This window comes from Equus caballus, chromosome 7 (genome assembly GCF_041296265.1).
Source record: "Equus caballus isolate H_3958 breed thoroughbred chromosome 7, TB-T2T, whole genome shotgun sequence".
NCBI classification, from domain to species: Eukaryota; Metazoa; Chordata; class Mammalia; order Perissodactyla; family Equidae; genus Equus; species Equus caballus.
Window position 1 is genome coordinate 78268227 of NC_091690.1, and position 24535 is coordinate 78292761.

Consider the following 24535-nt stretch of genomic DNA (forward strand, 5'->3'; position numbering starts at 1 on the left):
AGACATTAAGCAAATAATTATACAATTTATTTATATAAAGGCCATCCCATTGCCTAAAAAGCAGTGTACAATTTTTAGTGTGCTTAAGAATCACCTGGGGCTTGTTACAAATGAGATCGACTGTCCTACCCCATCCGGTACTGAGAAATATTTTCAAATAGCAACCCAGGGACCAATTCAAGTCATGATATGTAAAATTATGGTCTACATTATGAATGCCTTACCGCCAAGGTATGAAGCAGTGTCTCAGCCCTCCTTTTCTTAATTTTATCCTCATTTTCCATCACTGTCCCATAAATTCCCCAATGTTCAGCATTTTCAGAACTACATGCTGGGCAAATTCTTTAGGACTGAATTCACATCATTTCTCAATCTAGACTCTTTCGTCTTACTTTTCAGCTTTATATCTCACTATTTTCCTAATGTTACACGTACTTTTAGAAAAACTTTTAGAAAAACATTTGTTATTCATTAAATGTGCTTTCTTTTAAATTTCAAAAAGTGTTAAATTTATGGGGCTGGCCCCGTGGCCGAGTGGTTAAGTTCGCGCGCTCCGCTGCAGGCGGCCCAGTGTTTCGTTGGTTCGAATCCTGGGCGCGGACATGGCACTGCTCATCAAACCACGCTGAGGCAGCGTCCCACATGCCACAACTAGAAGGACCCACAACAAAGAATATACAACTATGTACTGGGGGGCTTTGGTGAGAAAAAGGAAAAAATAAAATCTTTGAAAAAAAAAAAAAAAAAAAAAAAAAAAAAAAAAAAAAAAAAAAAAAAAAAGTGTTAAATTTAGAATTTAAGGCCATGTTAGAAATAAACAAGTTTACCTTCTAGACACATATCTGGGATATATTTTACATATGTATATATATATATATACACACACACACAAACACACACACACACACACACTATTTTGAATATATTCAAAATATAATTGATGAATGCATGCAAGAATGAAGGAAAGGATCCATTTGCCAGAAATGTATTCTTATATTTGTGACACTTTTATTTGTTTATTTGCTTCTTTGTTTTTTTTTTTAACTTATACATCTACTTGGTTTAATTTCCTTATTAGCTTGTATGGGCTTAGAGAGTAGAGACTGTGCACTTGTCTACCTTTCATTCCCTTCCTTCTATCTTTCATTCCTCCCTTCCTCTCTTCCTTCTTTCCTTTCTTTTTTCCCCCTTTCCTTTTCTTTTTGTATTTATTTCCTTAGATACTTTGTATCTATCAAGTTGCTTTGCTTTGAATAGGAAATTTGATTAATTTATCTGAGAAGAGATATGGAAAAATAAGAGAAGAAAAAAAGTGGAGGAATGGGATGAAAATGGGAAAAGTTTACAAGAAAATTGCTTCTCTCCACATCCCTGAAATTTCCATCATAACCAGAGACCCTCACTTTCAAAAAGGTTACTTTGCAGTCACTCTCCTGAGAGCATCTTTGACATCCTTGTTCCTCAAACTATAAATGATGGGGTTCAGCATGGGTGTCACTGCTGAGTAGAACACAGAGATCATTTTATCCCTTTCATTCATTATCTTGGAGTTTGGCCTCATGTAGGCAAATATTGCTGAGCCATAGAAGAGGACAACGACAATGAGATGGGAGCCACAGGTAGAGAAGACCTTGAGGCTGCCCTCCCCAGACTGCATCTGGATCACAGTGGAGATAATATTCCAGTAGGAGACAAGGATCAGGGAGACAGGAGCTAGGAGGATGACCACACCCATTACAAAGATGACCATTTCTGTGCTGTAGGTATCTGCTGAAGCCAGCTTCAGGAGGGCAGGAGGTTCACAAAAAAAATGGTTAATAACATTGTTCCCTCGGTAGGGCAGACTCAATGTGAATATTGTGTCCACCAGAGACCCAAGTGCTCCAATGGCCCAAGACCCGATGGCCAGCTGGACACATACCCAATGTGTCATGATAGTGGAGTAGTGCAGGGGCTTGCAGACAGCCACATACCTGTCATAGGACATCACTGCCAGCAGTGCACACTCTGTACACCCCACCAGAAGTAAAACAACTATCTGTATTGAGCATCCAGCAAAGGAAATGGTTTTCCTCTTTACCAGAAGGTGGGCCAGCACCTGGGGGACAGTGGTAGTAGAAAAACAGAGATCAGCAAAGGATAAGTTTCTGAGGAAACAGTACATGGGTGTGTGGAGCCTGGAGTCTGTGTGAATGAGCACAATGATAAGCAGATTTCCCAACACAGTCAGCATGTAGATGATCAGAAAAAGGAAGAAGAGCAAAACTTGTGTCTGTGGATCCTGTGAAAGGCCCAGGAAGACAAATTCAGTGACATAGGTTTGGTTTTCTTCTCCCATAAATATGTATTACTGTTCATAGGTTAGCACCAAGAAAAGAAACACATATTGGTTAGTTACAAAGAAGAAATGAATAACTTAAGTCTTATTAATAAAACTGGGTTATCGATTTCTCTCTCTTAACAGCTTTCATATGTCAGAAGATAGAGTTCTGTCTTTGCTCAGTAGTTCTGACAGTTGAAAGCCAGTTCCGGTTTTCCCTCCTTCTGAATATTCTAGTAGATCCAGAGGGGCAGAAACTCTCCTGAATCTGCTATGTGACCCCACCTTGACTGGACTGTGCATAGTCCTGAAAAGACTGGAGTGCTGCTCGCAGTGCAGCCTTCCTTCTATGTAGGTTTGGGAAACAAACAAATGGATGTCACTTAGATTTTTAAGTTAGATTTTAATTCTGAAAACTGTCTGATAACATTCATGAAGGCTGATTTTTTTTCATTATTCTATTTACTAAATAATCACAATATAGCACTCTGAACAAGGAATGGGGAATTAAGGGACGATGTAGTAGTCTGTGATCCTGACCTTTAACTAAATTTTTCTTCAATCTGAAGAAGGTGCTGGAGAACATCAGTGAAATTAGCTGCCTCATTGGTCATTCTGCACTCAGGAGCATCCTTTAAATGTGCCCTAATCTGTCCGCCACACTCTTTTACCTCTCTTCACCAAGGTCCTTTGGCCATAATAATATTAATTATCGTATGTTGGGCACTCTCATGGTGCCGGTCATTATTAATAGTTTCTTTACATTGACTTTTTATTTTAAATCCTCTTAAGTCCTTATGAGGCAGTCATTACTACCCCCAGTACACAGACGATGAAACAAAGACTCAGAGAGATTTTCAAGCTAGTTCCCCTAAGAGTTCCTCACTCTTTCTGTATCCTGCAATTCTTTTTGTTTCTTACTCAGAAACTGGTTGTATAGAAGGTTAAGCTTTTGCCCAGTTCTCTTCACTTATTCCCCACACCCCCTCCTTGAAGACAAGCCCACAGATCTTCTCCATTTTAAGGATTTTAGAACTAAACCACCAAGGCAGAGCTATCCTTAGGCACAAAAATAACAGTCAGGCATATTTTAACAGATATTTTAAAACATTTTTGGGAGGTCTTGCCCAAATGACAATAGAAGGAATTAAAGGAACAAATATTGAGAAAAGTGATAAAGGTTATTTGCAGATAATGTGATTGCATATCTTAAAAAAATTAAAAAGAGCCAATTCAAGCCTGTAATAACTGCGAAGAAATGAGGTCTGGTACAAGATGAGTAATTGAACATTCTTGTGTTATATACCAAAATAAGCAAACTGAAATTTTGGTAAAAAAAATTCCTTCACAACAGCTAAACTTAACAAAATGTACACTTAGGAAGCATTCAAGACCTATTTAAAGAAAACTGTGAAACATAATACCTGAATTAATGAATAGACACACTGATTTTATGACTAGCATAACATAGTTTTATAAAGATATTCATTTCATCTGCCGAAATTCCAACCAAGCTCACAGAGGATTTTCATAAGGGAATTTAATAAGCTTTTTCTAAATTTTGTCTAGATAAGTAATTTTATGATAGTAAATGAGGTGTGGAAAAGTAAAATGAGGGAGTAGACAAAACATATCCTCCAAATATAAAATATGTAGTAAATTTCCCTCCCTTATTAATATAGTGTATACCAAGCAGGTATAAAACATTTGACTGATAAATATATTATAGAACTGAGGCAGATCCTAGTATGTACAAAATCTTAACTTGACAAATATGTCATCTTAAATAAGTATATTACTTTACAAAAGATATGGAACAATAGCTTATCACTTTAGAACATTATTATACAGGTATATGTATGTATATTTATACATACAAATAATGTAAGTATAAACAATAATTAATCCAAAATGCATTAATGGTTTAATTTTTTGAAATATTTAAGTTTTCTATGAAATTAGGCAGTGTGTCTATTTATCTATCTATCCAATCTTGAGTGATAAAAGCTTTCCTAAACATGAACACACACACACACACAATCATAAACAAAAATACTAACAAACTTGACAATATAAAAATATCAGACTTCTATGTAGTGGATACCACTATAGATAAAATTTAAAAAAGAAAATAAATCAGAAAATATTTGCAAAATATTCAACAGATTATTTTTATTATTTCTAACATGTAAAGACCTCAGAAATCAATAATAAAAGACATACAATCCATTAGAACAATGGGAAAAGGATTTAAATACCCCATTCACAAAGAATAAGTAAAACTGAACAATAAACATGAAGCAAAAACATGCACATTAAAACAACCAATAAGGTAATTATATTTTGCTTTTCAGATAAAATTTAAAAGAATATAAAATCCAGGTTTGGTTGTCAGTTGGGGTTCTGCAGCTAAACTGCAGGGTTTGAATCCTGTCTTTTCTAGGTGATGTGTGACCACAGAAAATTACTTAGCTTTTCTGTGCCTAGCTTTCCTCATCTGTGAAGTGGTGATATAAATAATACATGTCTCATAGTATTTATGTAAACATTAAACAAAATATAAAATATTTTAAGAATCTAGGACAGTAAACAGGGCTAGCTCACAATATTATATAACATTCCATTATAATAATGGGATTGTGACCTAGAAGCAACTGCAAGATTAGGAAAATAATTGTTAAGGACAAAGAGTAGGAACACAGTTGCTGCATGTTATTGAGGAAGATGCTTGTTCTCACTATTTTTACCCTTTGCATTGTTTTGCTCTTTGTACATCCTTTATGATTGGAACTGTGTTGCTAGAAAAATTCGATGTCAATAAAATATATACGATAAAATAGAATTCAGCATCAAAAAAGAAGGAAACCTTGCCATTTGCAACCACATGGATGAACCTGCTGGACATGATTCTGAGTGAAATAAGCCAGATGCAGAAAGACAAATACTGTATGATCTCACTTATACATAGAATCTAAAAAAGTTGAACTTATATAAGCAGAGAGTATAATGGTGGTTACCAGGGACTAGAGAATAGGGCAATGTTGGGAAAAGGGAACAAAATTTCAATTATGCAGGATGAATAAGTTCTGGAGATCTAATGTACAGCACGGTGACTATAGTTAATAATACTGTATTATATACCTGAAAGTTGCTAACATAGTAGATCTCAATTATTTTATCAAAAAAAGGTAACTATGTGATGTGATGGATATGTGAATTAGCTTGATTGTGGTAATCATTTCACAATGTATATGTGTATCAAAACATCACATTGTATACCTTAAATATACTCAATTTTTATTTGTCAATTATACCTCAGTAAAGCTGGAAAAAAAATCTCTAACATTCACAAAACAAAATTTGAAAGTAAAAAAAAGAGAAAAATAACTGTAACATACACAGCAGATTAAGGATTAATATCCTTAGCATCGAAAGTCTAATAATAAATTAATAAGAAAATGAACTATAAGTATTACAGGAGAAAAGTATAAATGTGACGGCAATTCATAATAAGTAAATTTCAATATCGGTAAAATTAAACAATGACAAATAAAATTAGATGCTTTTTTTGATAATCAGATGGGCATGATTTTTAAAAATATATAATATTCAGTGGTAATGAGATACTTATTTTGTTGGAAATATAAATTATTAAAACCTGCATGAGGGGTAATTTGTCAATATATAAAAAGTGCATTAAAATGAGCAAAATACTTTGACAAAGTAGATTCAAACTTTTTATTTTGTCATAAGTGATTATAATATTTTGTCTAAAAGTAATATGGTAAAATGAATCTGAGGATGTTTATTACAATGTCAATTATAATTATAAGCTTTGAAAAAAGACAAATATTCTTAAATAAATATAGAACATCCAAATGATGAAATAAAATGTAGCCAGTGAAAAAATGTAAAATTATTTTATGACATCAAAAATGTTTGCAAAATATTTAAGATAGAAAAGTAGATTTTTTTTTTTTGAGGAAGATTAGCCCTCAGCTAACTACTGCCAGTCCTCCTCTTTTTGCTGAGGAAGCCTGGCTCTGAGCTAACACCCATGACCATCTTCCTCTATTTTATACGTGGGACGCCTACCAGAGCATGGCTGCCAAGCGGTGCCATGTCCGCACCCAGGATCCGAACCAGCGAACCCCGGGCCGCCAAGAAGCGAAACGTGCGAACTTAACCGCTGCGCCACCAGGCCAGACCCCAGAAAAGTAGATTATTAAAAACATTTGACACTATAATTCTCATATTAAAATTTGTCTCATGTAAAGTATGCTTGTGTGTGTGTTTTTCTGAGTGATGGGATTATAAGTGACTTTTTCTTTTCATCTTCGTGTGATTTTATAGTTTCTAAATGCTCTATAATAAAAACATTGTTTTATAATCAGAAAATACATAATAATCTTTCACTAAATCCTTTGTAATCTGGAGCCCGCCTACTTCTTCACTCTCATCTCTTGCCTCTTCCTATCTTCTGACTTTATATCCTGGAACATTATAAATATTCTTTCTAAAAGCTACTATTCATTGAGAGGTCCTGCATTAAACTCTTTAGAGTCATCATCTCATTTAATCTTTAGAATGACCTTACTCTTTGGTAATATCATCTTTCCATTTTATGTAAATAATGAAACTGAGCCTTAAGACAGTCAAGTAAGTTTTCAATAACTGGGATTAGAATCTAGGTCCCTGGATCCAAGCCCCATGCACTTAACCACCACACATACTGCCTCTTTTTCAAAACCTAATAATGTCAAAATAACAATTAATGTGATACAGCAGAGCAAGAGTGAAACCAAGCAGACTTCCATTTTGCTGTACATGAAAATGAACATTAGTTGCCTTTCTTGAAATGTTATTTTTTTGTTTGCTCTGTTTTTCTTAACTTTGCTTTCGTTTCTTTAATTTCATTGTTAAGTATTCTAAATATTTTTTACTTTAAAGAGAAAAAGGCAGTATAATTTACCATAGCCAAGAAGTGGAAGCACTCCAAGTATCCATGAATGAGTACACAAAATGTGTTCTATACATACAATGGAATATTATTCAGCCTTTAAAAAGAAGGAAATCTTGTCACATGCTATAACATGAATGACCCTTGAGGACATTATGCTAAGTGAAATAAGCCAGTCACAAAAGCACTCATGCTATATGATTCCACTTATATGAGATATCTACAGCAGTCAAACTCATAGAAACAAAGTAGAATGGTGGTTGCAGAGGTTAGGAGGAGGGAGAAAGGAGGAGTTGTTCAATGGGCATAGAGTTTCAGTTTTGCAAGATGAAAAAATTCTAGAGACCTGTTACACAACAATGTGACTATAGTTAACACTATTGAATTGTACACTTAAAAATTGTTAAGATGGTATTTTTATGTTATTTGCTTGTTTACTACAGGGGATATTTCCCTCGGGGGAAAAATAAAGTGAGAAAAGCAGCATGGTCAACATTTACTACGTCTACTTTTGATCGTACCACTGACTCTTCAAATCCTTTCAATCTCATTTTTATTTCCCTGACTGTATTGAAACCAAAGACACTCTTTTAGCCAAGCAACGACCTTTTCTCATCCCATATCCCCTTCAATGTCTATGGCATTTGGCATAATTTAGCCATAAATATTTCTTAAAACCTCTCCTTTCTGTGACTGTAGGACACTGTATCCCACTGTTTCCCTTCTTGTGTCCTGCTACATGTTCACCACGTTCTCTAAACCCCATCCCCAAGTTGTTACTTCTGATTTCTTCTGGTTGTCTACGTCCCATGTGGGAAAAAAGAGTTAGAAAAAAATGCAAATGATACTACTACAAAATTGTGAATCCTTATCTCAGCTTCATACCATTCTTGTAATTCCTTTCCAATTCTGAGTGGTCTGTCTTCTGCCAAGGTACACATCATAAATTTGACCTCTTTCCTAATCTTTTGTCCTCGGCTTCAGTGAAAAAAATAATCTGCAGTTCTCCTAAACTTCACATTCTGTCCAGGAACATTTTGGATGCTCTGACTTTCACCACCCATTAATTGCCTCGAGTCAGCTGCAATGTAATCACTTTCTTAAAGTTCTTTACTCAATCTACTAGGTAGAGTTGACTCTAATCTTCCCAATGTTCAGGAAAAGACTGGTACATATTTCTTTTTGTCAAGTTGTACATTGAAGTATTTGACTAAATATTTGTCTCCCCGGACTGAGTGGTTTCTTCAAGGTGGTAAAACATAAATCACTTATCTCTACTATCTGTATATCAATATCACCTGACACACATACATATATAGTAGAGGTTTAAAAGTGAGTTGAGTGAGTGAATAAGTAGACACTTCCAACTCTCCACACCAACACATTAGCACACCAACACATTCTGTCTCTCAAGGGAAGTTTAAATGAGAAGAGAGGGCTGTGTTGGCTGTTGAGATGTCAAACTCTGTCCTGGGTTTGGGAAGATCTTGGCTTAGAAAATCCCAGGATTGATTACCAGGTTAAAGAAAGTGAATTAACTGACTGTCAGCCACATCCAGATGAAGAAGGGTGAGTTCAACGTGATGGGAGCCAAGACCACCAGGATCTGCGTTTGCCTGCACATATTAGCATACTCACACAGCCTTGTTTGGCCATACAGGGACATCTGAACACAAGGAGATCCTGTCTGTGTCCTCTGGGGCAGGAGGTTCAGGTTCCATCCTCATTCTGCCTACTCCCGCTGTCCAAACCAAAACGACTAAAAGGATTAAGGAAGGAATCCCTGAAAGGAGAGCATAGAGAGAGAAAGGGGCAGAGGAGAGTCTGGCAGATGAGCTTTTTGTGTGAAAGGAGAGGCAGTAGGTGTCCACAGCCCTTGCAATCACCCTAGTATCCCCGGTCTATAGCTTAATCCTTCCCAGAGGAGTTGAAGAACAGGATTCATGAGGATATTACTCAGAAGAAGCAGCTAAAAAGAAGAGCACACATTCTCTCTAGAAGCCAGATGGAAAAGAGAGAGGGGCAGGAGAGTGAAAGGCAAAGCCCACCCAATGAACGGAATCAAGATTTCAGACTCCCGGGGCTGGCCCCGTGGCCGAGTGGTTAAGTTCGCGCAATCCGCTGCAGGCAGCCCAGTGTTTCGTTGGTTCGAATCCTGGGCGCGGACATGGCACTGCTCATCAGACCACGCTGAGGCAGCGTCCCACATGCCACAACTAGAAGAACCCACAACGAAGAATACACAACTATGTACCGGGGGGCTTTGGGGAGAAAAAGGAAAAAATAAAATCTTTAAAAAAAAAAAAAAAAAAAAAAGATTTCAGACTCCCTAAGAGGATCAATCCCCCTAATCACCCTACCCATTCTCACCTGGAGCACTGGCTTGAGACAAACATGGGACAGGGGGTCAGTGCTGAAGAGATAAGTTAATGAATGGAGGAAGGTGTGGTTTCTGCAATCTGCTAATCCATTTCCTAATAGGCAACCTCCTCTGCAGTTTACCAAAACGTCTGAAGGTTGGGACATCATCTGGACTATGAGTCTTATTCTTTCCCAAGTCAAGGAGCACCATTTTGTTAAAATTCCCAACTCACCAAGGAACCAGTTTGGAGGATTTTTCTGGAAGAAAGTCTTTAAACCTGAGGTCCTAAGGGCTGTTGGAAACAGAGCATTCCCTGGAGAAATCAGTGTTGTTAACTTTTTTAAACCTTTCTACAAGGAGAGAGATACCCTCGGGCATTTTTTGATTATAATCACAAACTGAAATACCTGAATCTCATCTGATGTCAGGTTCTATACTACTGCTTCTCAAAGCAGTCTAAGGACCTCTGGGGTCTCCAATTTCTCTGTAAAAATTTTTAAAAAAGAGGTTTTAATAATATGGTTACATAAAAAGCAACTGATATAAGTGTATTCTGCATCATCAGAATGAGGTCCCCAAACTAAGACATGACAGGCGATTTCAAAACCCTTGTCTGTAACTGTACCCAAAATGCTTTAATTGTCTTCTGCTAATGGGAGAAAACAAAAAACAACCCTAAACTACAGGTACATGACTCAGTTTAAGATATCATGATTGTTTAAATGAAAGGCTTTATTGTAGCTGTAGGGGAGCAGAATTTGCTACCCTAGAGTATGTCTCTTTGGCTTGATCATTTTTAAGAACAAAAGACTCAGGAAGAAGCTTTGATGCTCCCCTGAACTGCCTAAAAGAATTTAAGATAGAAGTCATGTTTCAGGAAGGCACTATCACCATGGATAACTATACTATAATATGAACTAGGCATGGTAGACAGGGAGGAACCTAGGAAGGCCCATTTGATCACAGTCCTCTCCATGTCTCATTGTCTTTGTAAGGCATGGCAATCATTTGTTTACCAAACATTTGCCTTTCCATTTCCATTTCTGTGTGAATTACCTTCCTCCCCTTTGAAGTCTGAAGCCACTATCACCAATATCCTCCTTTGTCTTTAGCGAAGATGGCATTTAAGGTGGTGGGTTCAGGCATTTTGGAAAGTTGCTCAACTTTCCTGAGTTTCTCCTATGTATACATGTTATTAAATTTGTTTGATTTTCTCCTGTTATTCTGTCTCATGTTAATTCAATTTTTAGACCAGTCAGAAGAACCCAGAAGGGTAGAGCAATATTTCTTCCTCTTCTACATTGCTATTCAAATACAGAAAAGTGGTGTGAGAACAAAGTCAGCTTATAACACAGGGCCATAAAAACAAATCCAAAAGACAGCTCTTGATTTCTCCATTGAACTCCTTCCTTTTTGAGTTTCCCCATTATCCACAGCATTGCTCAGGTCTAAGACTTAGCAGGGATACTTTATTCCTCTCTTTTTTCATCTTGTACATCTTATCTACCCACTTGTGTTACCATCTCCACTTCCTCTCCATTGCTACAATACTAGTCAAGACCATCATCTCTCCCCTGGGCTACTGTGATAGAGCTCAATCTTATTGACTGATGTTCTTGTTTCCATGGTTGTCCACTTATAATCCATTCTCCCTAAAACACTCAAAGTGACATTTTAAAAGCATAATGTAAGGATGGCTTTCTATTGAGTGTAAAATAAGATCAATTGCCTTTTCAGGAATTCCAAGGCTGTAATGGGTGGAATTTTGTCAGTAAAAAAGATATATCCACTTGGAGCCTCAGAACATGACCTTATTTGGAATAAAAGTCTTTGCAGATGTAATTGGGGAAACCTCAAGACCAGATCATCCTGGATTAGGATGGGCCCTTAATCCAATGACAGATGTCCTTTTAAGAAGAGAGGAAGACACAGAGGCAGAGGGAAGAAGGCCTTGTGAAGACAGAGGCAGAGATTGGAATGATGCTGCCAAAAGCCAAGAAACACCCAGAACACCAAAAGCTGTAAGAGGCTAGGAAGGCACCTCCCCTAGATTCTTCTGAGGGAGCAGAGTCTGCAGATACCTTGAAGTCAGACGTCTGGCCTCCAGAACTGTAAGAGAATAAATTTCTGTTGCCTTAAGCCACCAAGCTTGTGATAATTTGTTACGGCATCCCTGGGAAACTAATAATACAAAGGCCCTACTGATCAGACCTCTGTGTGTTCCGTGGTCTCGTTCATTGCCACTCTCCCCATCACTCAACATCCTCCGGTCGCTCTGACTTTTCTCTCTCCTGATCGCAAAATACGTATTCCCATCCAAGCTATTTACACTCTCTGTTCTCTCTGCCTGAACCCTCATCCCTCAAATCTCTCTTCGGTTGGTTCTTTCTTCTCAGCCTTCTGATCACAGCACAAATGATAATTTCTCTAAGATGTAACATTCTTTTTTTTTTTTTTTTAAGATTTTATTTTTTTCCCCTTTTTCGCCCCAAAGCCCCCCGGTACATAGTTGTGTATTCTTCGTTGTGGGTCCTTCTAGTTGTGGCATGTGGGACGCTGCCTCAGCGTGGTCTGATGAGCAGTGCCATGTCCGCGCCCAGGATTCGAACCAACGAAACACTGGGCCGCCTGCAGCGGAGAGCGCGAACTTAACCACTCAGCCATGGGGCCAGCCCTGAAGATGTAACATTCTTTAATACTACCTTCTCAGAAAGGCCTTTTCTGACCACCTGCTTACAATTGCAGCCCACACTTTCTTGCTTTTATATTCTTATTGAGCTTATTGCCATCAGACGTCTGTGTTTTACTTATCTGTTTATTTATTTTTATCACCTTCTTCTAAAATGTAAGTTCCATGGGGATGGGAATTTTGAACTTCCTTCATTGCTATATATTTAGCACCCAGAAAAATCCTCAAAAAATATTTACTTAATAAATGAATTAGATATTCATTGAATAAATGAACTTAAATAAACTGTGCTATTGAAATCAATGTCATATGGGTTGATTTCATACTAAAGCAACAATTATACAACCAGTGGCACAAATGAAGGAAAACTAATTTCCTTTAAAAACTGAAAAACTGTTTGCTCTAAAAAAATGAGTAGTTCCCAGAATGTGGTGACTTCAGGAGTTTCTTAATTTGTCACATGCTGGTACTCATCTAGCCACTGCTATACAGTCATTGATAATCTGGCATCCAATCAGAGGCTGGTGTTTTCACTTAAAAATATATGTCACTATCTATATTTTCTTACTCTGTTGACTCTACCAGTTTCCTATTGAGGTTAGTTATATATTTTTATGCAAATCAATGTGATCTGTCCACTTTTTCAATTATCATTCCAATCATCTGATATGAATTCTTTTATACTAAATAGCAAGCAAAGAGGAAGTGGTCAGGTGAGCTTTTGAATGGTCGTGAGGTAGCAGCATGTCTGAAGTAGCAGTTGTTATTTATAACATAGCTTCTCAAAGAATCTGTATTGCAGGACTACTTTTTGGTTCCTTGTACAGGCGGATGCTAGTCCACATAATCTGAAAACAATACACATCACGTGTATATAGTGATCTAGTATTGCTACACGTTTATTCTTCCATACAAGATCATTCTACACACAATGCATGCAGTTCAACAAGGACATCATCACATAAAATGGACAGCTTTGGATACTCAGAACAGGCCATGGATGCTGAAGCTGGAGCAGCCAGAAGTCAATGTGGCAAACTTGGCTTTCATCAGGGCTCACTTTCTGGCTCATGTCATCCTTCACCCATAATCACTTAGTTTGTAGATGCCTTAAGAGAAGGTCATGAAGTGAGGGCAGAATTCCAAGTTGAACTTGCTCCCACTAAGCATGCTGACGTAACTCTTCTCACTTTGTGAAAGGAGGGTTTGGAATGGTTAGCAGCACTATCTTTATATGACAAAATCCCTGCAAATGGCTCCATAGTAGATGGGCTGGGATGAGTCAGAGGATATATGTAAGTCTGGTAAATGAAGTACAAAGAAATGGAATATGTTTGTGTCATGGGACTTCTGCCAGGAGAAATGGAGAACCATGGGGGAAAATGGGCAGGACAGTGATGGTGCCCAGCTACGCTTTCATGGCTCACAGGCCCTGCCACCAGGGATGGGAATTAGTAGTGTCCCTACATACAAATAAAGCATTGGGTCAATTCCATTTAATACCTGGAGTTAGACCTTTAGTTGAGGGTTGGGGAGGGGACAACAGTGGATTTTCTTCCAAGGGAGGAGCAGTGTTCATGCTGAACATTGGTGAGAAGCTACAGGTAGGTCACCAGAGGTGCTTCTGCTGTAAAATAGGGTTAGAGTAGTAATTAGGAAAGACTAAAGGGGCCATTTCATCCCACAGAACAATCTCCATCTTCTGGGGTTGCTTTTCATGTGTCAGCCATTCTCTTCCTCTTCCCAAAAAGGAGAACTTAATGGGTACTGGCACAATCAAACCTTCAAAGAGGGGAAAGCATGTCTGAGGAGGGGTCAGTTGTAGTGTATTGGTGTCACAGGGGTTTCCAACCTGACAGTTCTGATGTAGGCAGGTTGCTTTTCAGTTCCAGTTCACTCAAGGTAGGAATCGTCCTTAGAGGATAGCAGTGTGTGACATTTAAAAGATGTTTACTGGAGTATGAGATCCTACACATTATTGTCTATGCCAATAGCTCTCCCATATATGGTTGAATTGGCTATAACCCTATTTTGGGACTTCACAACAAAAACACAAAACAAAACCAAAAAACAAAACTAAAAACAAGATTCCTTATCAGAGCTTCAAGGTAAAAAAAAAAAAAATCGTTGATATTTTCTTACAGGAAATTCTCGATTCTAGTATACTGACATCTGGTAGAATTCCAAGATCTGTGGATGGCTATAGATGATGTTGGCATGGGATAAGGCTGACAAGCAACTGTGGAGTTCAGAACCAAAAGGCAATATCTCTGGGTGAAAATGAACTAGTGAACCAATAATGCAGTATAAATGAAGATTGTGTTCAATATTGTAAAATATTTATATGATATAATATATAAATATAATTTATAATATATAATATAATAGCAAAAAATCTGTTATGAGGCAAGCAAGCTGCAACCACAGAGAATAAGATTGAACAAGACACAGTAGACAAATTTGAAAACATCCTAGATGTACAAGGGTACTGTATGACTCTTACTGATATATTGGGCTAGAAATAGTTCAGAGATAAAGCTGTTAAAGATGTTGAACCACTTTGGAATTTTTCATCCCCACGACTGCATATCAACATAAATCTCATTGCCACTGAGAGGCTCTACCTTCCAAATACTTTCCTAAATGCCTCCTTCACATCCTTGTTCCTCAGGCTGTAAATGAATGGGTTCATCATGGACGTTATGACTGAGTAGAATACAGAGACCACCTTATCCCTCTCATTCATTTTCTTGGAATTTGGACGCATGTAGGTAAATATTGTTGAGCCATAGAAGAAGACAACAACAATGAGATGAGAACCACAGGTAGAAAAGATCTTGAGCCTCCTCTTACCTGACTGTATCCGAACCACAGTGGAGATAATGTTCCAGTAGGAGAAAAGGATGAAGGAGAGAGGACCAAGGAGAATTAGCACACCCATTGAAGAGATGGCCATCTCAGCTTTGTAGGTTTCTTCTGAAGCCAACTTCAGGAGTGCAGGAGGTTCACAAAAATAATGATTAATTACATTCTGTCTGTGGTATGAAAGACATAAAGTAAATGTCGTGTCTACTAGAGACACAAATGCTCCACTGGCCCAAGATCCTATGGCCAGGTGGACACAAATCCTGTGGGTCATGAAGGTGGAGTAGTGAAGGGGCTTGCAGACAGCCACATAGCGGTCATAGGACATCACTGCTAGGAGGGAACTCTCTGTACACCCAGCTACTAGGAACACAATCATCTGAATGGAGCACCTGGCAAAAGAAATGGTCTTTCTTGTTACTAGCAAATGGAATAGCATCTGGGGGATGATCGTTGTAGAGAAACAGAGATCAGTAAATGACAAGTTTTTAAGGAAAAAGTACATTGGTGTATGAAGTCGAGAGTCAACATGAATTAGCACTATGATGAGCAGATTCCCAAACAGAGTCAGTAGGTAGAAGGTGAGAAATACCACAAATAGCAGGATCTGGGTCTGCTGATCTGAGGAAAGCCCCAGCAAGATGAATTCAGTAAAACAGGTTTGGTTTTCTGTGCCCATTAATGTTTATTCCTGTCCACATATCAGCATAAATAGAGCAATCAAAAGTTGACTATGATTAACTATGATGAAGCACCACATCCTGAAGGTGAAGATCTCATTGGAAGAACAAATGTATTTAATTTAAAACAATTCTCGTAAACATTTAAGACACTTGATTTTCTAAATTTCCATCCCAACCTTCCTACTGAAGCTATCTGAAAAGGATGCTTACATGTTATATGGATTTTAAAAAATACAGAGTTCTGCCTTTAGTAGAAAGCCTAGGATTTTCTTTTTTCTAGTTTACTTTTCAGTCAGCAGACTTTCACTTTCATTTCATCAAGGAGCAGAAAAAATAATTAACTTTTACTTTATGTTTTCAAGGGATCCTTTATCATCCTTCTAAGTAGGAAGGGAATTTTAAGAGACCATTTTAGATCATGTTATAATCCAAGTCCTGGTCCTTTCCTAAATTCTTCACTGGATCAGAGAATCAAGACTCCGTGGCAGTGCTCAAGAGTAGGTCATGATGGGACCTTATCATCACAGAAACAAGACAGTTGAGACTAGGCCAGATTTAGGCAGCACCACACACATTGGAAGTACGGAAGGCCCTTCAGGGAGACCAAATGCAGCCACAATAGCTGTCTGCATAGCTGCAATGTCTTATCTGGCACAACAGTGTTTGACTCATTCATGCCACTGTTCATATCAGAATATCCAATCAGTTGGAAGTATTTCAGTAGAAAAACAGGCAATGGTCCAATGCTTTGAAACCAGGCATGAAACACTATTCAAAGTCTCTGCATTGCTGTACATCAGGAACAAGAAGAGAATAACATGGCTGAATCCAAGCTAATGGGGAAAGAGATTTAAAAGAGTTAGAGAAGCGAGCAGGGTCCCGGGCAAATAGCTGAGACTCAGGCCTAGAGTCTGATATCCCTGGGAAGGATTGAATTGCTAGTCCTAGAACTGCTGATTAGAACAGAGATGTCAGAGCCAAAAGTCAGGCCCCTGGAAGGACCATCATGAGATAGCTGGAAGTCAAAGACTGCAAGCATACAAGGATTTGTTTTGACATATAAGACCCTAGATCTAGCTGGCAGTATAGGAAAAGTGTGGTCAGATCAGTTTTAGTTGGACCACTGGCTTATGAACTGCCAAGTATGACTTGATTTCAAGACCAATGGGTGACAGTTGCCACCTGTGTTTATTAAAACTTAAATATAAAACAAAATACCATTTCTTGTAATAAGTATAGTCAGAAAACACTTGGTTCCATTTTATTTGTTTTACACGTATGTGTGTGTGTATATTGCATGTACTGGGTTACAATGTAAACTGTGTTCCTTATTAATGGTCTTTATAAAATCTTCAGAAAGAATACTGATATAGGTAAAATGTTCTTAAGGACACCAATAAAATAATCTATTACTGATCTAATTTTCCAATAATTTTTAAGTGCAATTTTTTCTCTGCTTTATCATGGTAAACTTACATGTAATGAACTGTGTATATTTCATGTGTACAATTTGATGAGTTTTGACATGTGTATAATAATAAGCTTTTTAATATTCTTATTAATTTTTTCATGATTATTTGTTTACAAGCTGTCTCCCTGACATGGTTCTACATTTCAGGGTAGGAACCCTGTCTTACTCCATATGTCTGCATTGCTCAGTGTATAGTAAATTTTCAAGAAATGTTCACGGACTGATGGAATTAATGAAAGAGTAACTGGATGCATCCAGGAATAAGCAGTCTCCATTCATGCACACAGGCACTGGCACACATACACACTCAAATACTACCAAGCACTAATTATCTTATCTAAAGCATAGTGTAAAATTTGGAAGGCACAGCTGATGCAGGTCCAGCTTCATGTATCCTTGGAGTAAAGAATCCTGTGATTAATCAGAAGGAGGAACATAAGGTATGATCACCTGGACTACTGGTGCAGGCAAGAGGACATCAGTGGTGGTCATTCTTCCAGTGGAAATAGAACAAACCTTCAATATGCAATCCTGTTTTCTTTCTCATTCTTAGCTCCAGAGAGAGTGTATGCAATGTGGTACCAACCTGAATACTAGGGTAATGGGACAGGGAGTGCCCACACACCCAACATTAGCATTCACTGAGCTCTGGCTCCTTCCCACCTCCCAGACAATGGGTGTACGGTAAATTGCAGGAAGCTTTGTCTTGGATCCTAGGTATTCCCTGTGAGCCCGGTGGGTATCACCAAGAGAGAGAATGGGGTGAGGGAAAGAGGAAGAGAACACCTGTTGTAAGAGGGATGAAAAGTCCGAGTACAGGAAGATTCTGGTATTTGAAAGGGTGTAGCTAGTTTGAGATATGATAGATCTTTGGGTTTCTTGGGCTTCTCGGCACACAAGCTGATCCTGTCAGGATAAGCCCAGTAACAATATTTCTAAGACTGAGGAATCTAGAGAAGAGAGAGAAAGAAAAATTTCCTCTCCCAAATAGACTATGGGGTGTAAAAATAAGGAGGTTGCTTCTCCCAGGACAGAATCATGATTTCTGGTTCCGGAGAGACTTGGTCTCTTCAGCATCTTCCTCCTTCTTACCTGGAAGCCTGAGATGAATTTGTTCTAAAGATGGGGAAGTACAAGTGAGGGGACTTCACAGTGAGTATAGCAGAGTGAGATCCAGAGATCCAAGCTGCAGATCCAGAGTTGGGTATTGGATTTCCAGCGATTCTCAGCCCTCTCTCCTAACAGCTGGGCAGGAACTGGACATTTCAGTGCATTCCATTCCAAACTCGGACTGTATTCTTGAATGAGGTAAATACTTATTTTTTGAGCACCAGCACTGAACAGAATCTTTTTCTGAGAGGACTCTTGAAAGACGAAGCCCTGAGAGATTGTGTAAACAGAACATTCCCTAGGGTTCTCCTTGGGCACAGCTCACTCTATTATCTCCACAGACAATGAGATACCATGGGACATTTTGCATTTTTTTGCAATCATTGGTGGAATTTTGTGAATCTTCTCTAATTCAAAATCATTCTCTACTCAAAGAAAAAATTTCCTAGGTTCTGAGCTTGAAAAGGACCCAAGGATTCATCCATTCTGTCCCTTCTCTCATCTTTAGGGCAGAATCAAGAGTGTAAAGTTCATTCAAGCAGAAATCTGTGCATCCTTTATTTTAAATCCTTGGAAAAGTGGAAATTTGCACCCTCCCTCAGTATTTCTCTATTAAAATGGGTTACAATTATTGATGTTTGAGGATGTAGTGGCCACTGTTCAATAATGTTACTTGGTCCTAAAAAATAACAGATTTGAGAAAATTTCTGTAAAAATCAAGTGTTTGAACTGTATGAAATTACAAGGACAAATCCCTATTTTTCTGAGGGATGCTAGGTTGAAATTACTCAATGTTGTATTTTCTTATCAATGTTTATTTCTTTTTATATGATAAATATTGTAACTTTATCATATTGATTACTAAGTTTTCCCTATCCACTTTTTCTTTTAGTGGTAGCACTAATATAATTATGTATTTATTGTTCAGAAATAATTTAAAAATTCTATCAGTTAACTTTTTTTGTATTTCCTAATGTGAAGTTTCTATTAAATCTAAACTCCATTCTTTCCATTATAGATATTTGATATAACTTAACTTTTTATTACAATTTTTTTCTTTTTTGGATTTTCTATCAAATTGCTATTTATTCTAATGAAAAATATCGAGTTAGGATTTCACATGTTCTTACAACTATCCAGAGGAATGGAACTAATTTACTCATTCAAGTTCTCTCTACTGTATTGCTGTTTCTTTTACTTTATTCAAATCTGTTTGCCATGAATGTTTTCAATCTGTTAGTATATTTTAAAGAAAGTTTTACATTTTCCATTTAGCTGGATTCAAAAGTTATTTAATTCCTAGTTACTTTACTCTTTAGCCATTATTAGACTTTTCCCTATAATTTACAAGATTTAATAACCTGTCTACTGAATGGGATGGGTGAGAAAGAAAAAAAAAATCAAGAAAGGTTGAGATCCAATTTGGAAGACTGTGTAGGTGATTGTGACTTTTGTCCTGATAAAGGATGTGGGGACAATTAGTGCAACTAGCTGTTATTACTATTTCCATACTAGAGAAGAATATAGTGGAATTCGTATAGATTTAGTGACTCATCTGAGGTCAGAGTTGAACTAAGCTACGACTCTAACCTTGGTCTAGTCCTAGGGCTCTCTCTCTTACCTCGTGCTGTACCATTTCCCAGCATGTGACCCTGGCTCCAGGTAAGTATCTACAAGGGAAGTTAGTGTTCTGATGCTGCAAGAAAATAGGTAGTGTAAAGGAATATTTCTGTTGTTCTGACAGTAGAATAGTGATGAAAATTGACCCTGTCCAGAGATTTAAAAAGATGAGTAAAAATAGATTTAGTGGAATAGAGTTGTTTGTTCCTTTATGTTATTAAGAGACAAGCTTTTCTTTGTGCTGTGAATAATCAATTAAGTTGACCACTTTGGAACTTTTTTTTTTTTTTTTGAGGAAGATTAGCCCTGAGCTAACATCTGCTGCCAATCCTCCTCTTTTTGCTGAGGAAGACTGGCCCTGAGCTAACAACATCCATGCCCATCTTCCTCTACTTTATATGTGGGATGCCTGCCACAGCATGGCTTGTCAAGAAGTGCCATGTCTGCACCCAGGATCTGAACCGGTGAACCCCAGGCCACCGAAGCAGAACGTGTGCACTTAACCACTGCACTACTGAGCCAGCCACCCCTTTGGAACTTTTGTCATATATCCAAAGTTAGCAGAATTCTAGTAGTCTAAATTAAGACACAATCCAAACAATAACAGCTAAAGGAAAACTCCCATGCCACTTTTTCAATTGTAGGACAGATATTCAACACCTCTCAGCTGACCCCTCACCCTTGACTTCTGCAGCAAGCATAGGGTTCGTGAGTTAGTTTTAAGGCCAATGTGGGTTATCTCAGACCTTGGGATAAGCATGTGAAAGCATGTCTGCATAGAAGTAGAGACATGCCTGAGTATCTAGAGATCCCTTGAGTTTACTACTCAACAAGCATGTGGGCCAAGATGTACAACCCAACCCTATGGGCCAAGATCTGTGTACTTGTCACATGGACACAGGAAATGAAGAGAAGGAATGGCCAGCCTTCCCAGAAGGTTCAACATCTTTTTACCTTCCCATTCATGTTGTATAGTGGGAGAAAGGACATGGAGTTTAGACTTGACCGTCTTGGGTCATAGTTACCCTGTTCACCAGTAAATATATGCCAAATTCATGCCCTTTTATTATTACCTATAATATTACTATGTTTCTTTTCTGGTACAGGAGCTAGCAAATATGCTGAGAATATTAAAAATGGGAGTAGAAGAGTTTTCCTCTTGTGTATAGGCAGAAGAAGAAATACAAAGGAAAACATGAAAATATTCTACCCTCCCCACATTACCTGACTGGTCCCGGACTACATACAAAAGCAAAGATAGCTAATGTGTCTGTGGCTTCATAAAAGTGGAAGCAGAATTCACCTGACCCACTCTTCTTACCTCCCGAGAGGAAGAAACATACTTCTGTTTGACCCATGATTGTCTGTTAAATCCAATGGGGAAACAACAACAAAAAAAAGGTGTATGTGATGGATTAGGGAGCCTAAAGGAAGGGGCTCTTCAACCACATCTCCTCATGCATTACTGGTGCAGAATGCAGAGAGGAAGAGGGCTGCTCATTGTCCCCCATTCAGTACAGTGGGTATGGTTTGGACATTGCTAATTGTCTGTTTATAGTTCATATATATCATGAATATAACAATGATGATATGATTAGATTCTCTCCCTTAACCTGTAACAAATCAGGCACCAAGTTGTATCATTTCTAACCTTTAAGTAATTCCGAAATCCCTCCTTTTCTATTTATTTCCTCTGACTCTCTTAGTTTAGGTGGTCCTGACTTTATGATTTCACGGATGTATTACTGCTATAATTTGCTAAATGATCTTGCTGTCTCCTGTGTTTATGAACATTTGGGAGGGGGGACCTGGGATTTCATATGGCCAAGTCTATCAGGTTCTACTTCGTTTTTTGATTGAGTTTCTATGAATGGAGATAAACATATTTTCCTACAAAGTAGTATGAATATTTACACATCTGGCCTAGTTAAGCTGCATTAATTATTTGAGGAACTTATCCAATTTCTTAACCACAGAGGCCAGTTAAGTACGTCATTAGATCTATATCCACACTAAGATCTAGGAGCTAAAAAAAAGTCAATGTAACTTTGATTAACTTAGAACCTGTTTTAAAAAATTATTTTTACATTTTTTTTTCTTTTCCTGGGGCATTACAGAAGGACTAAGCTGGTCTAGTTGAAAAGGCCTATAGTTATGTCTCTGTAGAGTTATGATTGATGTTTGGAAGAAATATGGTGAAACTCCCATTGATCACTATTCAAATAATTTATTCCTATATAGATAGACCTTAATAATGGATGAAATGTACATGTGATCCCAGGTCAAAGTCTGATAAACTCAGATTAAAATTGTTTGGGAGGAGATAGGAGAGCCTGTGAAGCGTCCTTATTAGCAGTGGTGGAATGGGTTTTATCCCTATGGGAATCAGTGAGTCATCAAAGGACACATCAATCAAGGTGTAGTAGCAGGTAGGAAAATGAAATCTCATTCTCTAATAAGGGGTCTCTTGACACAACGAATAGTAGTTAGAAGTACTCCAGTTGCAATAAAGTAGGAGTGGTGGATCCAAGATCTCCATTTCTTGCTCTAGTTCAGTAGGTCCGATTAGAGAGAAAATTTCATTATGGTGAAATGAGAGTATGCTGTAATGTTACTACTGTGACAGAATAGCAAGAATTCAAAACCACTGTCAGATGTGACTGATGGAGCAGAATTGTGAGTACATTCCCACACCTTCTATCTACCCCATAAAAAGATGAGGCCTTGGTGAAAAGATGAATGAAAGGACAGTTTAAGTCTACATTTTGGCTCATTATGAATTTAATTTGGCAATTGAAGGCAGAAAATTGCCAAGTCCATGGAAGGAAGAGTTTAAATGTGAAAGATAAAAGTGCTTTCTCAACCTGCACTTGCACCGTCCCCCTCATGATGAGTCCTCCAGAATTCATTCCTTCTTCTCCTCTTCCTCTCTCTCTTCACCTGGAGTGTCCCTGAGAATCACTCCAAGTTGGGAATGGAACCAAAAGCCTGTCTGTGAATGTATTTAATCAATTTCAATTTTACAATTTTTGGCGTAGAAAATTATCTATTGGAAAATCTTATCCTTAAGGCAAATGGGTGAAGGAAAGTCTTCTGATGGCAGTCACTATAAGAATAATCAAACCCTAGGGACTTTTAATCAGGATTTATCTATTTCTCACATAAATTATCTATATTTCAGCTGGCAATAAAAGCTCTGGCTGTGTAAATCTTGGAATACACACACTCACAGGCACACATTTCTGGCTTATTTACTTATTGATGTAAATATTTCTTCTTTTGATATGTTTCTTCCTATTCGCTGCAGATATTCACAATCTGATGACAATTTTATAGCGATGTTTGACTACTTTTTCCATTCATAATTATTTCACTGATTTACTTTGCTTTCACTTTTGTATAAGCAGAAATAAGAAATTCTTATGGTGATAGGAGAGAGTAATTGAACAATAGTGCTCACTGATTAGTTCTCCACTCAAGACAATGTAAAATTGACAGAGGAACATATGCTCATTTAACACTGAACCAAAGTAGTTTGTTCAGCAGAAGCAAAGGAGAGAACACCTCTGATTAGAGAGAACATTTAATAGCAGTGTGAATATGGATAAGCCACCAAACCTTTCTGAGAATCAGAAATTTTGTCTGTAAAATGGAGATAATATTTGTCCTGCTTACATATTTAAAATTCCAAAGGCTAAAAGTAAGAGATTAATATTTATACATCCAATAACAACCGTCACAAAGCAGCCTGCACAGGAGATGCAATGAGGGATAGACAGAAATACATAAAATGAAAAGATTTTAATATACTTTTCCCAATTCAAGACAGATCAAATGGACAAAAACAGTAAGAATAAAAGGTCTAAAAATCTAACCAATAAAGTAGATAATCCAAGTATATATCAAGTTATAAACTATCATAATAAAAATTATATCTTCTTTCAAGTGTACATGGAACATTCACAGATATTGTTATGAACACAATCTCAATAAATTTCAATGAGGAGTTATTATACAAACAGTATATATATATATACATAAAATCATATATATAACTATATATATAGTTACCTATAGAGAGTGGGTGTGAATAGGTTGGAGAGGACAGAGATTTAAGCTAGACTTCTCTGACTAGACATTGTTTCATAGGTTGATTTTTTAATCAGGTAAATAATTTACGTAATTATAAAATAAAATTAAAATTTTTAAAGCAATTCCTAAAACTTGAAAGAAAAGTGAAATAAACAAATCTAACTATGTATCCAGATTTTGATTTGCATGTAGTAAGATAAAACAACTGAGTAGTATGTTGTGGCATCAGGAATTTGGATTTTTGGTGAGAGGCAAGAGATGAGATTAGACAGGGAGCCTCAATGGTATTGCTAAGGCTAGATGGTGGATACATAAGAATGTGGTATATATATAGTTCATAGATACTTTATGCATTCAAAAGAA

The 24535-nt window shown here is 37.4% G+C and overlaps 2 protein-coding genes across 2 annotated transcripts; both read right to left on the reverse strand.

Annotated features, from left to right (window-relative positions):
* Positions 1–1414: 1414 nt before the first annotated feature.
* Positions 1415–2338, reverse strand: OR2D3I (olfactory receptor family 2 subfamily D member 3I). The gene has a single exon (NM_001391431.1). The coding sequence runs from the start codon at positions 2336–2338 to the stop codon at positions 1415–1417; it is 924 nt and encodes a 307-aa protein (NP_001378360.1).
* A 12613-nt stretch (positions 2339–14951) lies between these two features.
* Positions 14952–15875, reverse strand: OR2D41 (olfactory receptor family 2 subfamily D member 41). The gene has a single exon (NM_001391432.1). It carries the CDS (start codon positions 15873–15875, stop codon positions 14952–14954), a length of 924 nt encoding a protein of 307 aa, NP_001378361.1.
* Between the last annotated feature and the right edge of the window lie 8660 nt (positions 15876–24535).

Excerpts from the sequence above, each read along its gene's own strand:
- OR2D41 (NM_001391432.1), bottom strand. The coding sequence starts at position 15,875 with ATGGGCACAGAAAACCAAACCTGTTTTACTGAATTCATCTTGCTGGGG.
- OR2D3I (NM_001391431.1), bottom strand. The coding sequence starts at position 2,338 with ATGGGAGAAGAAAACCAAACCTATGTCACTGAATTTGTCTTCCTGGGC.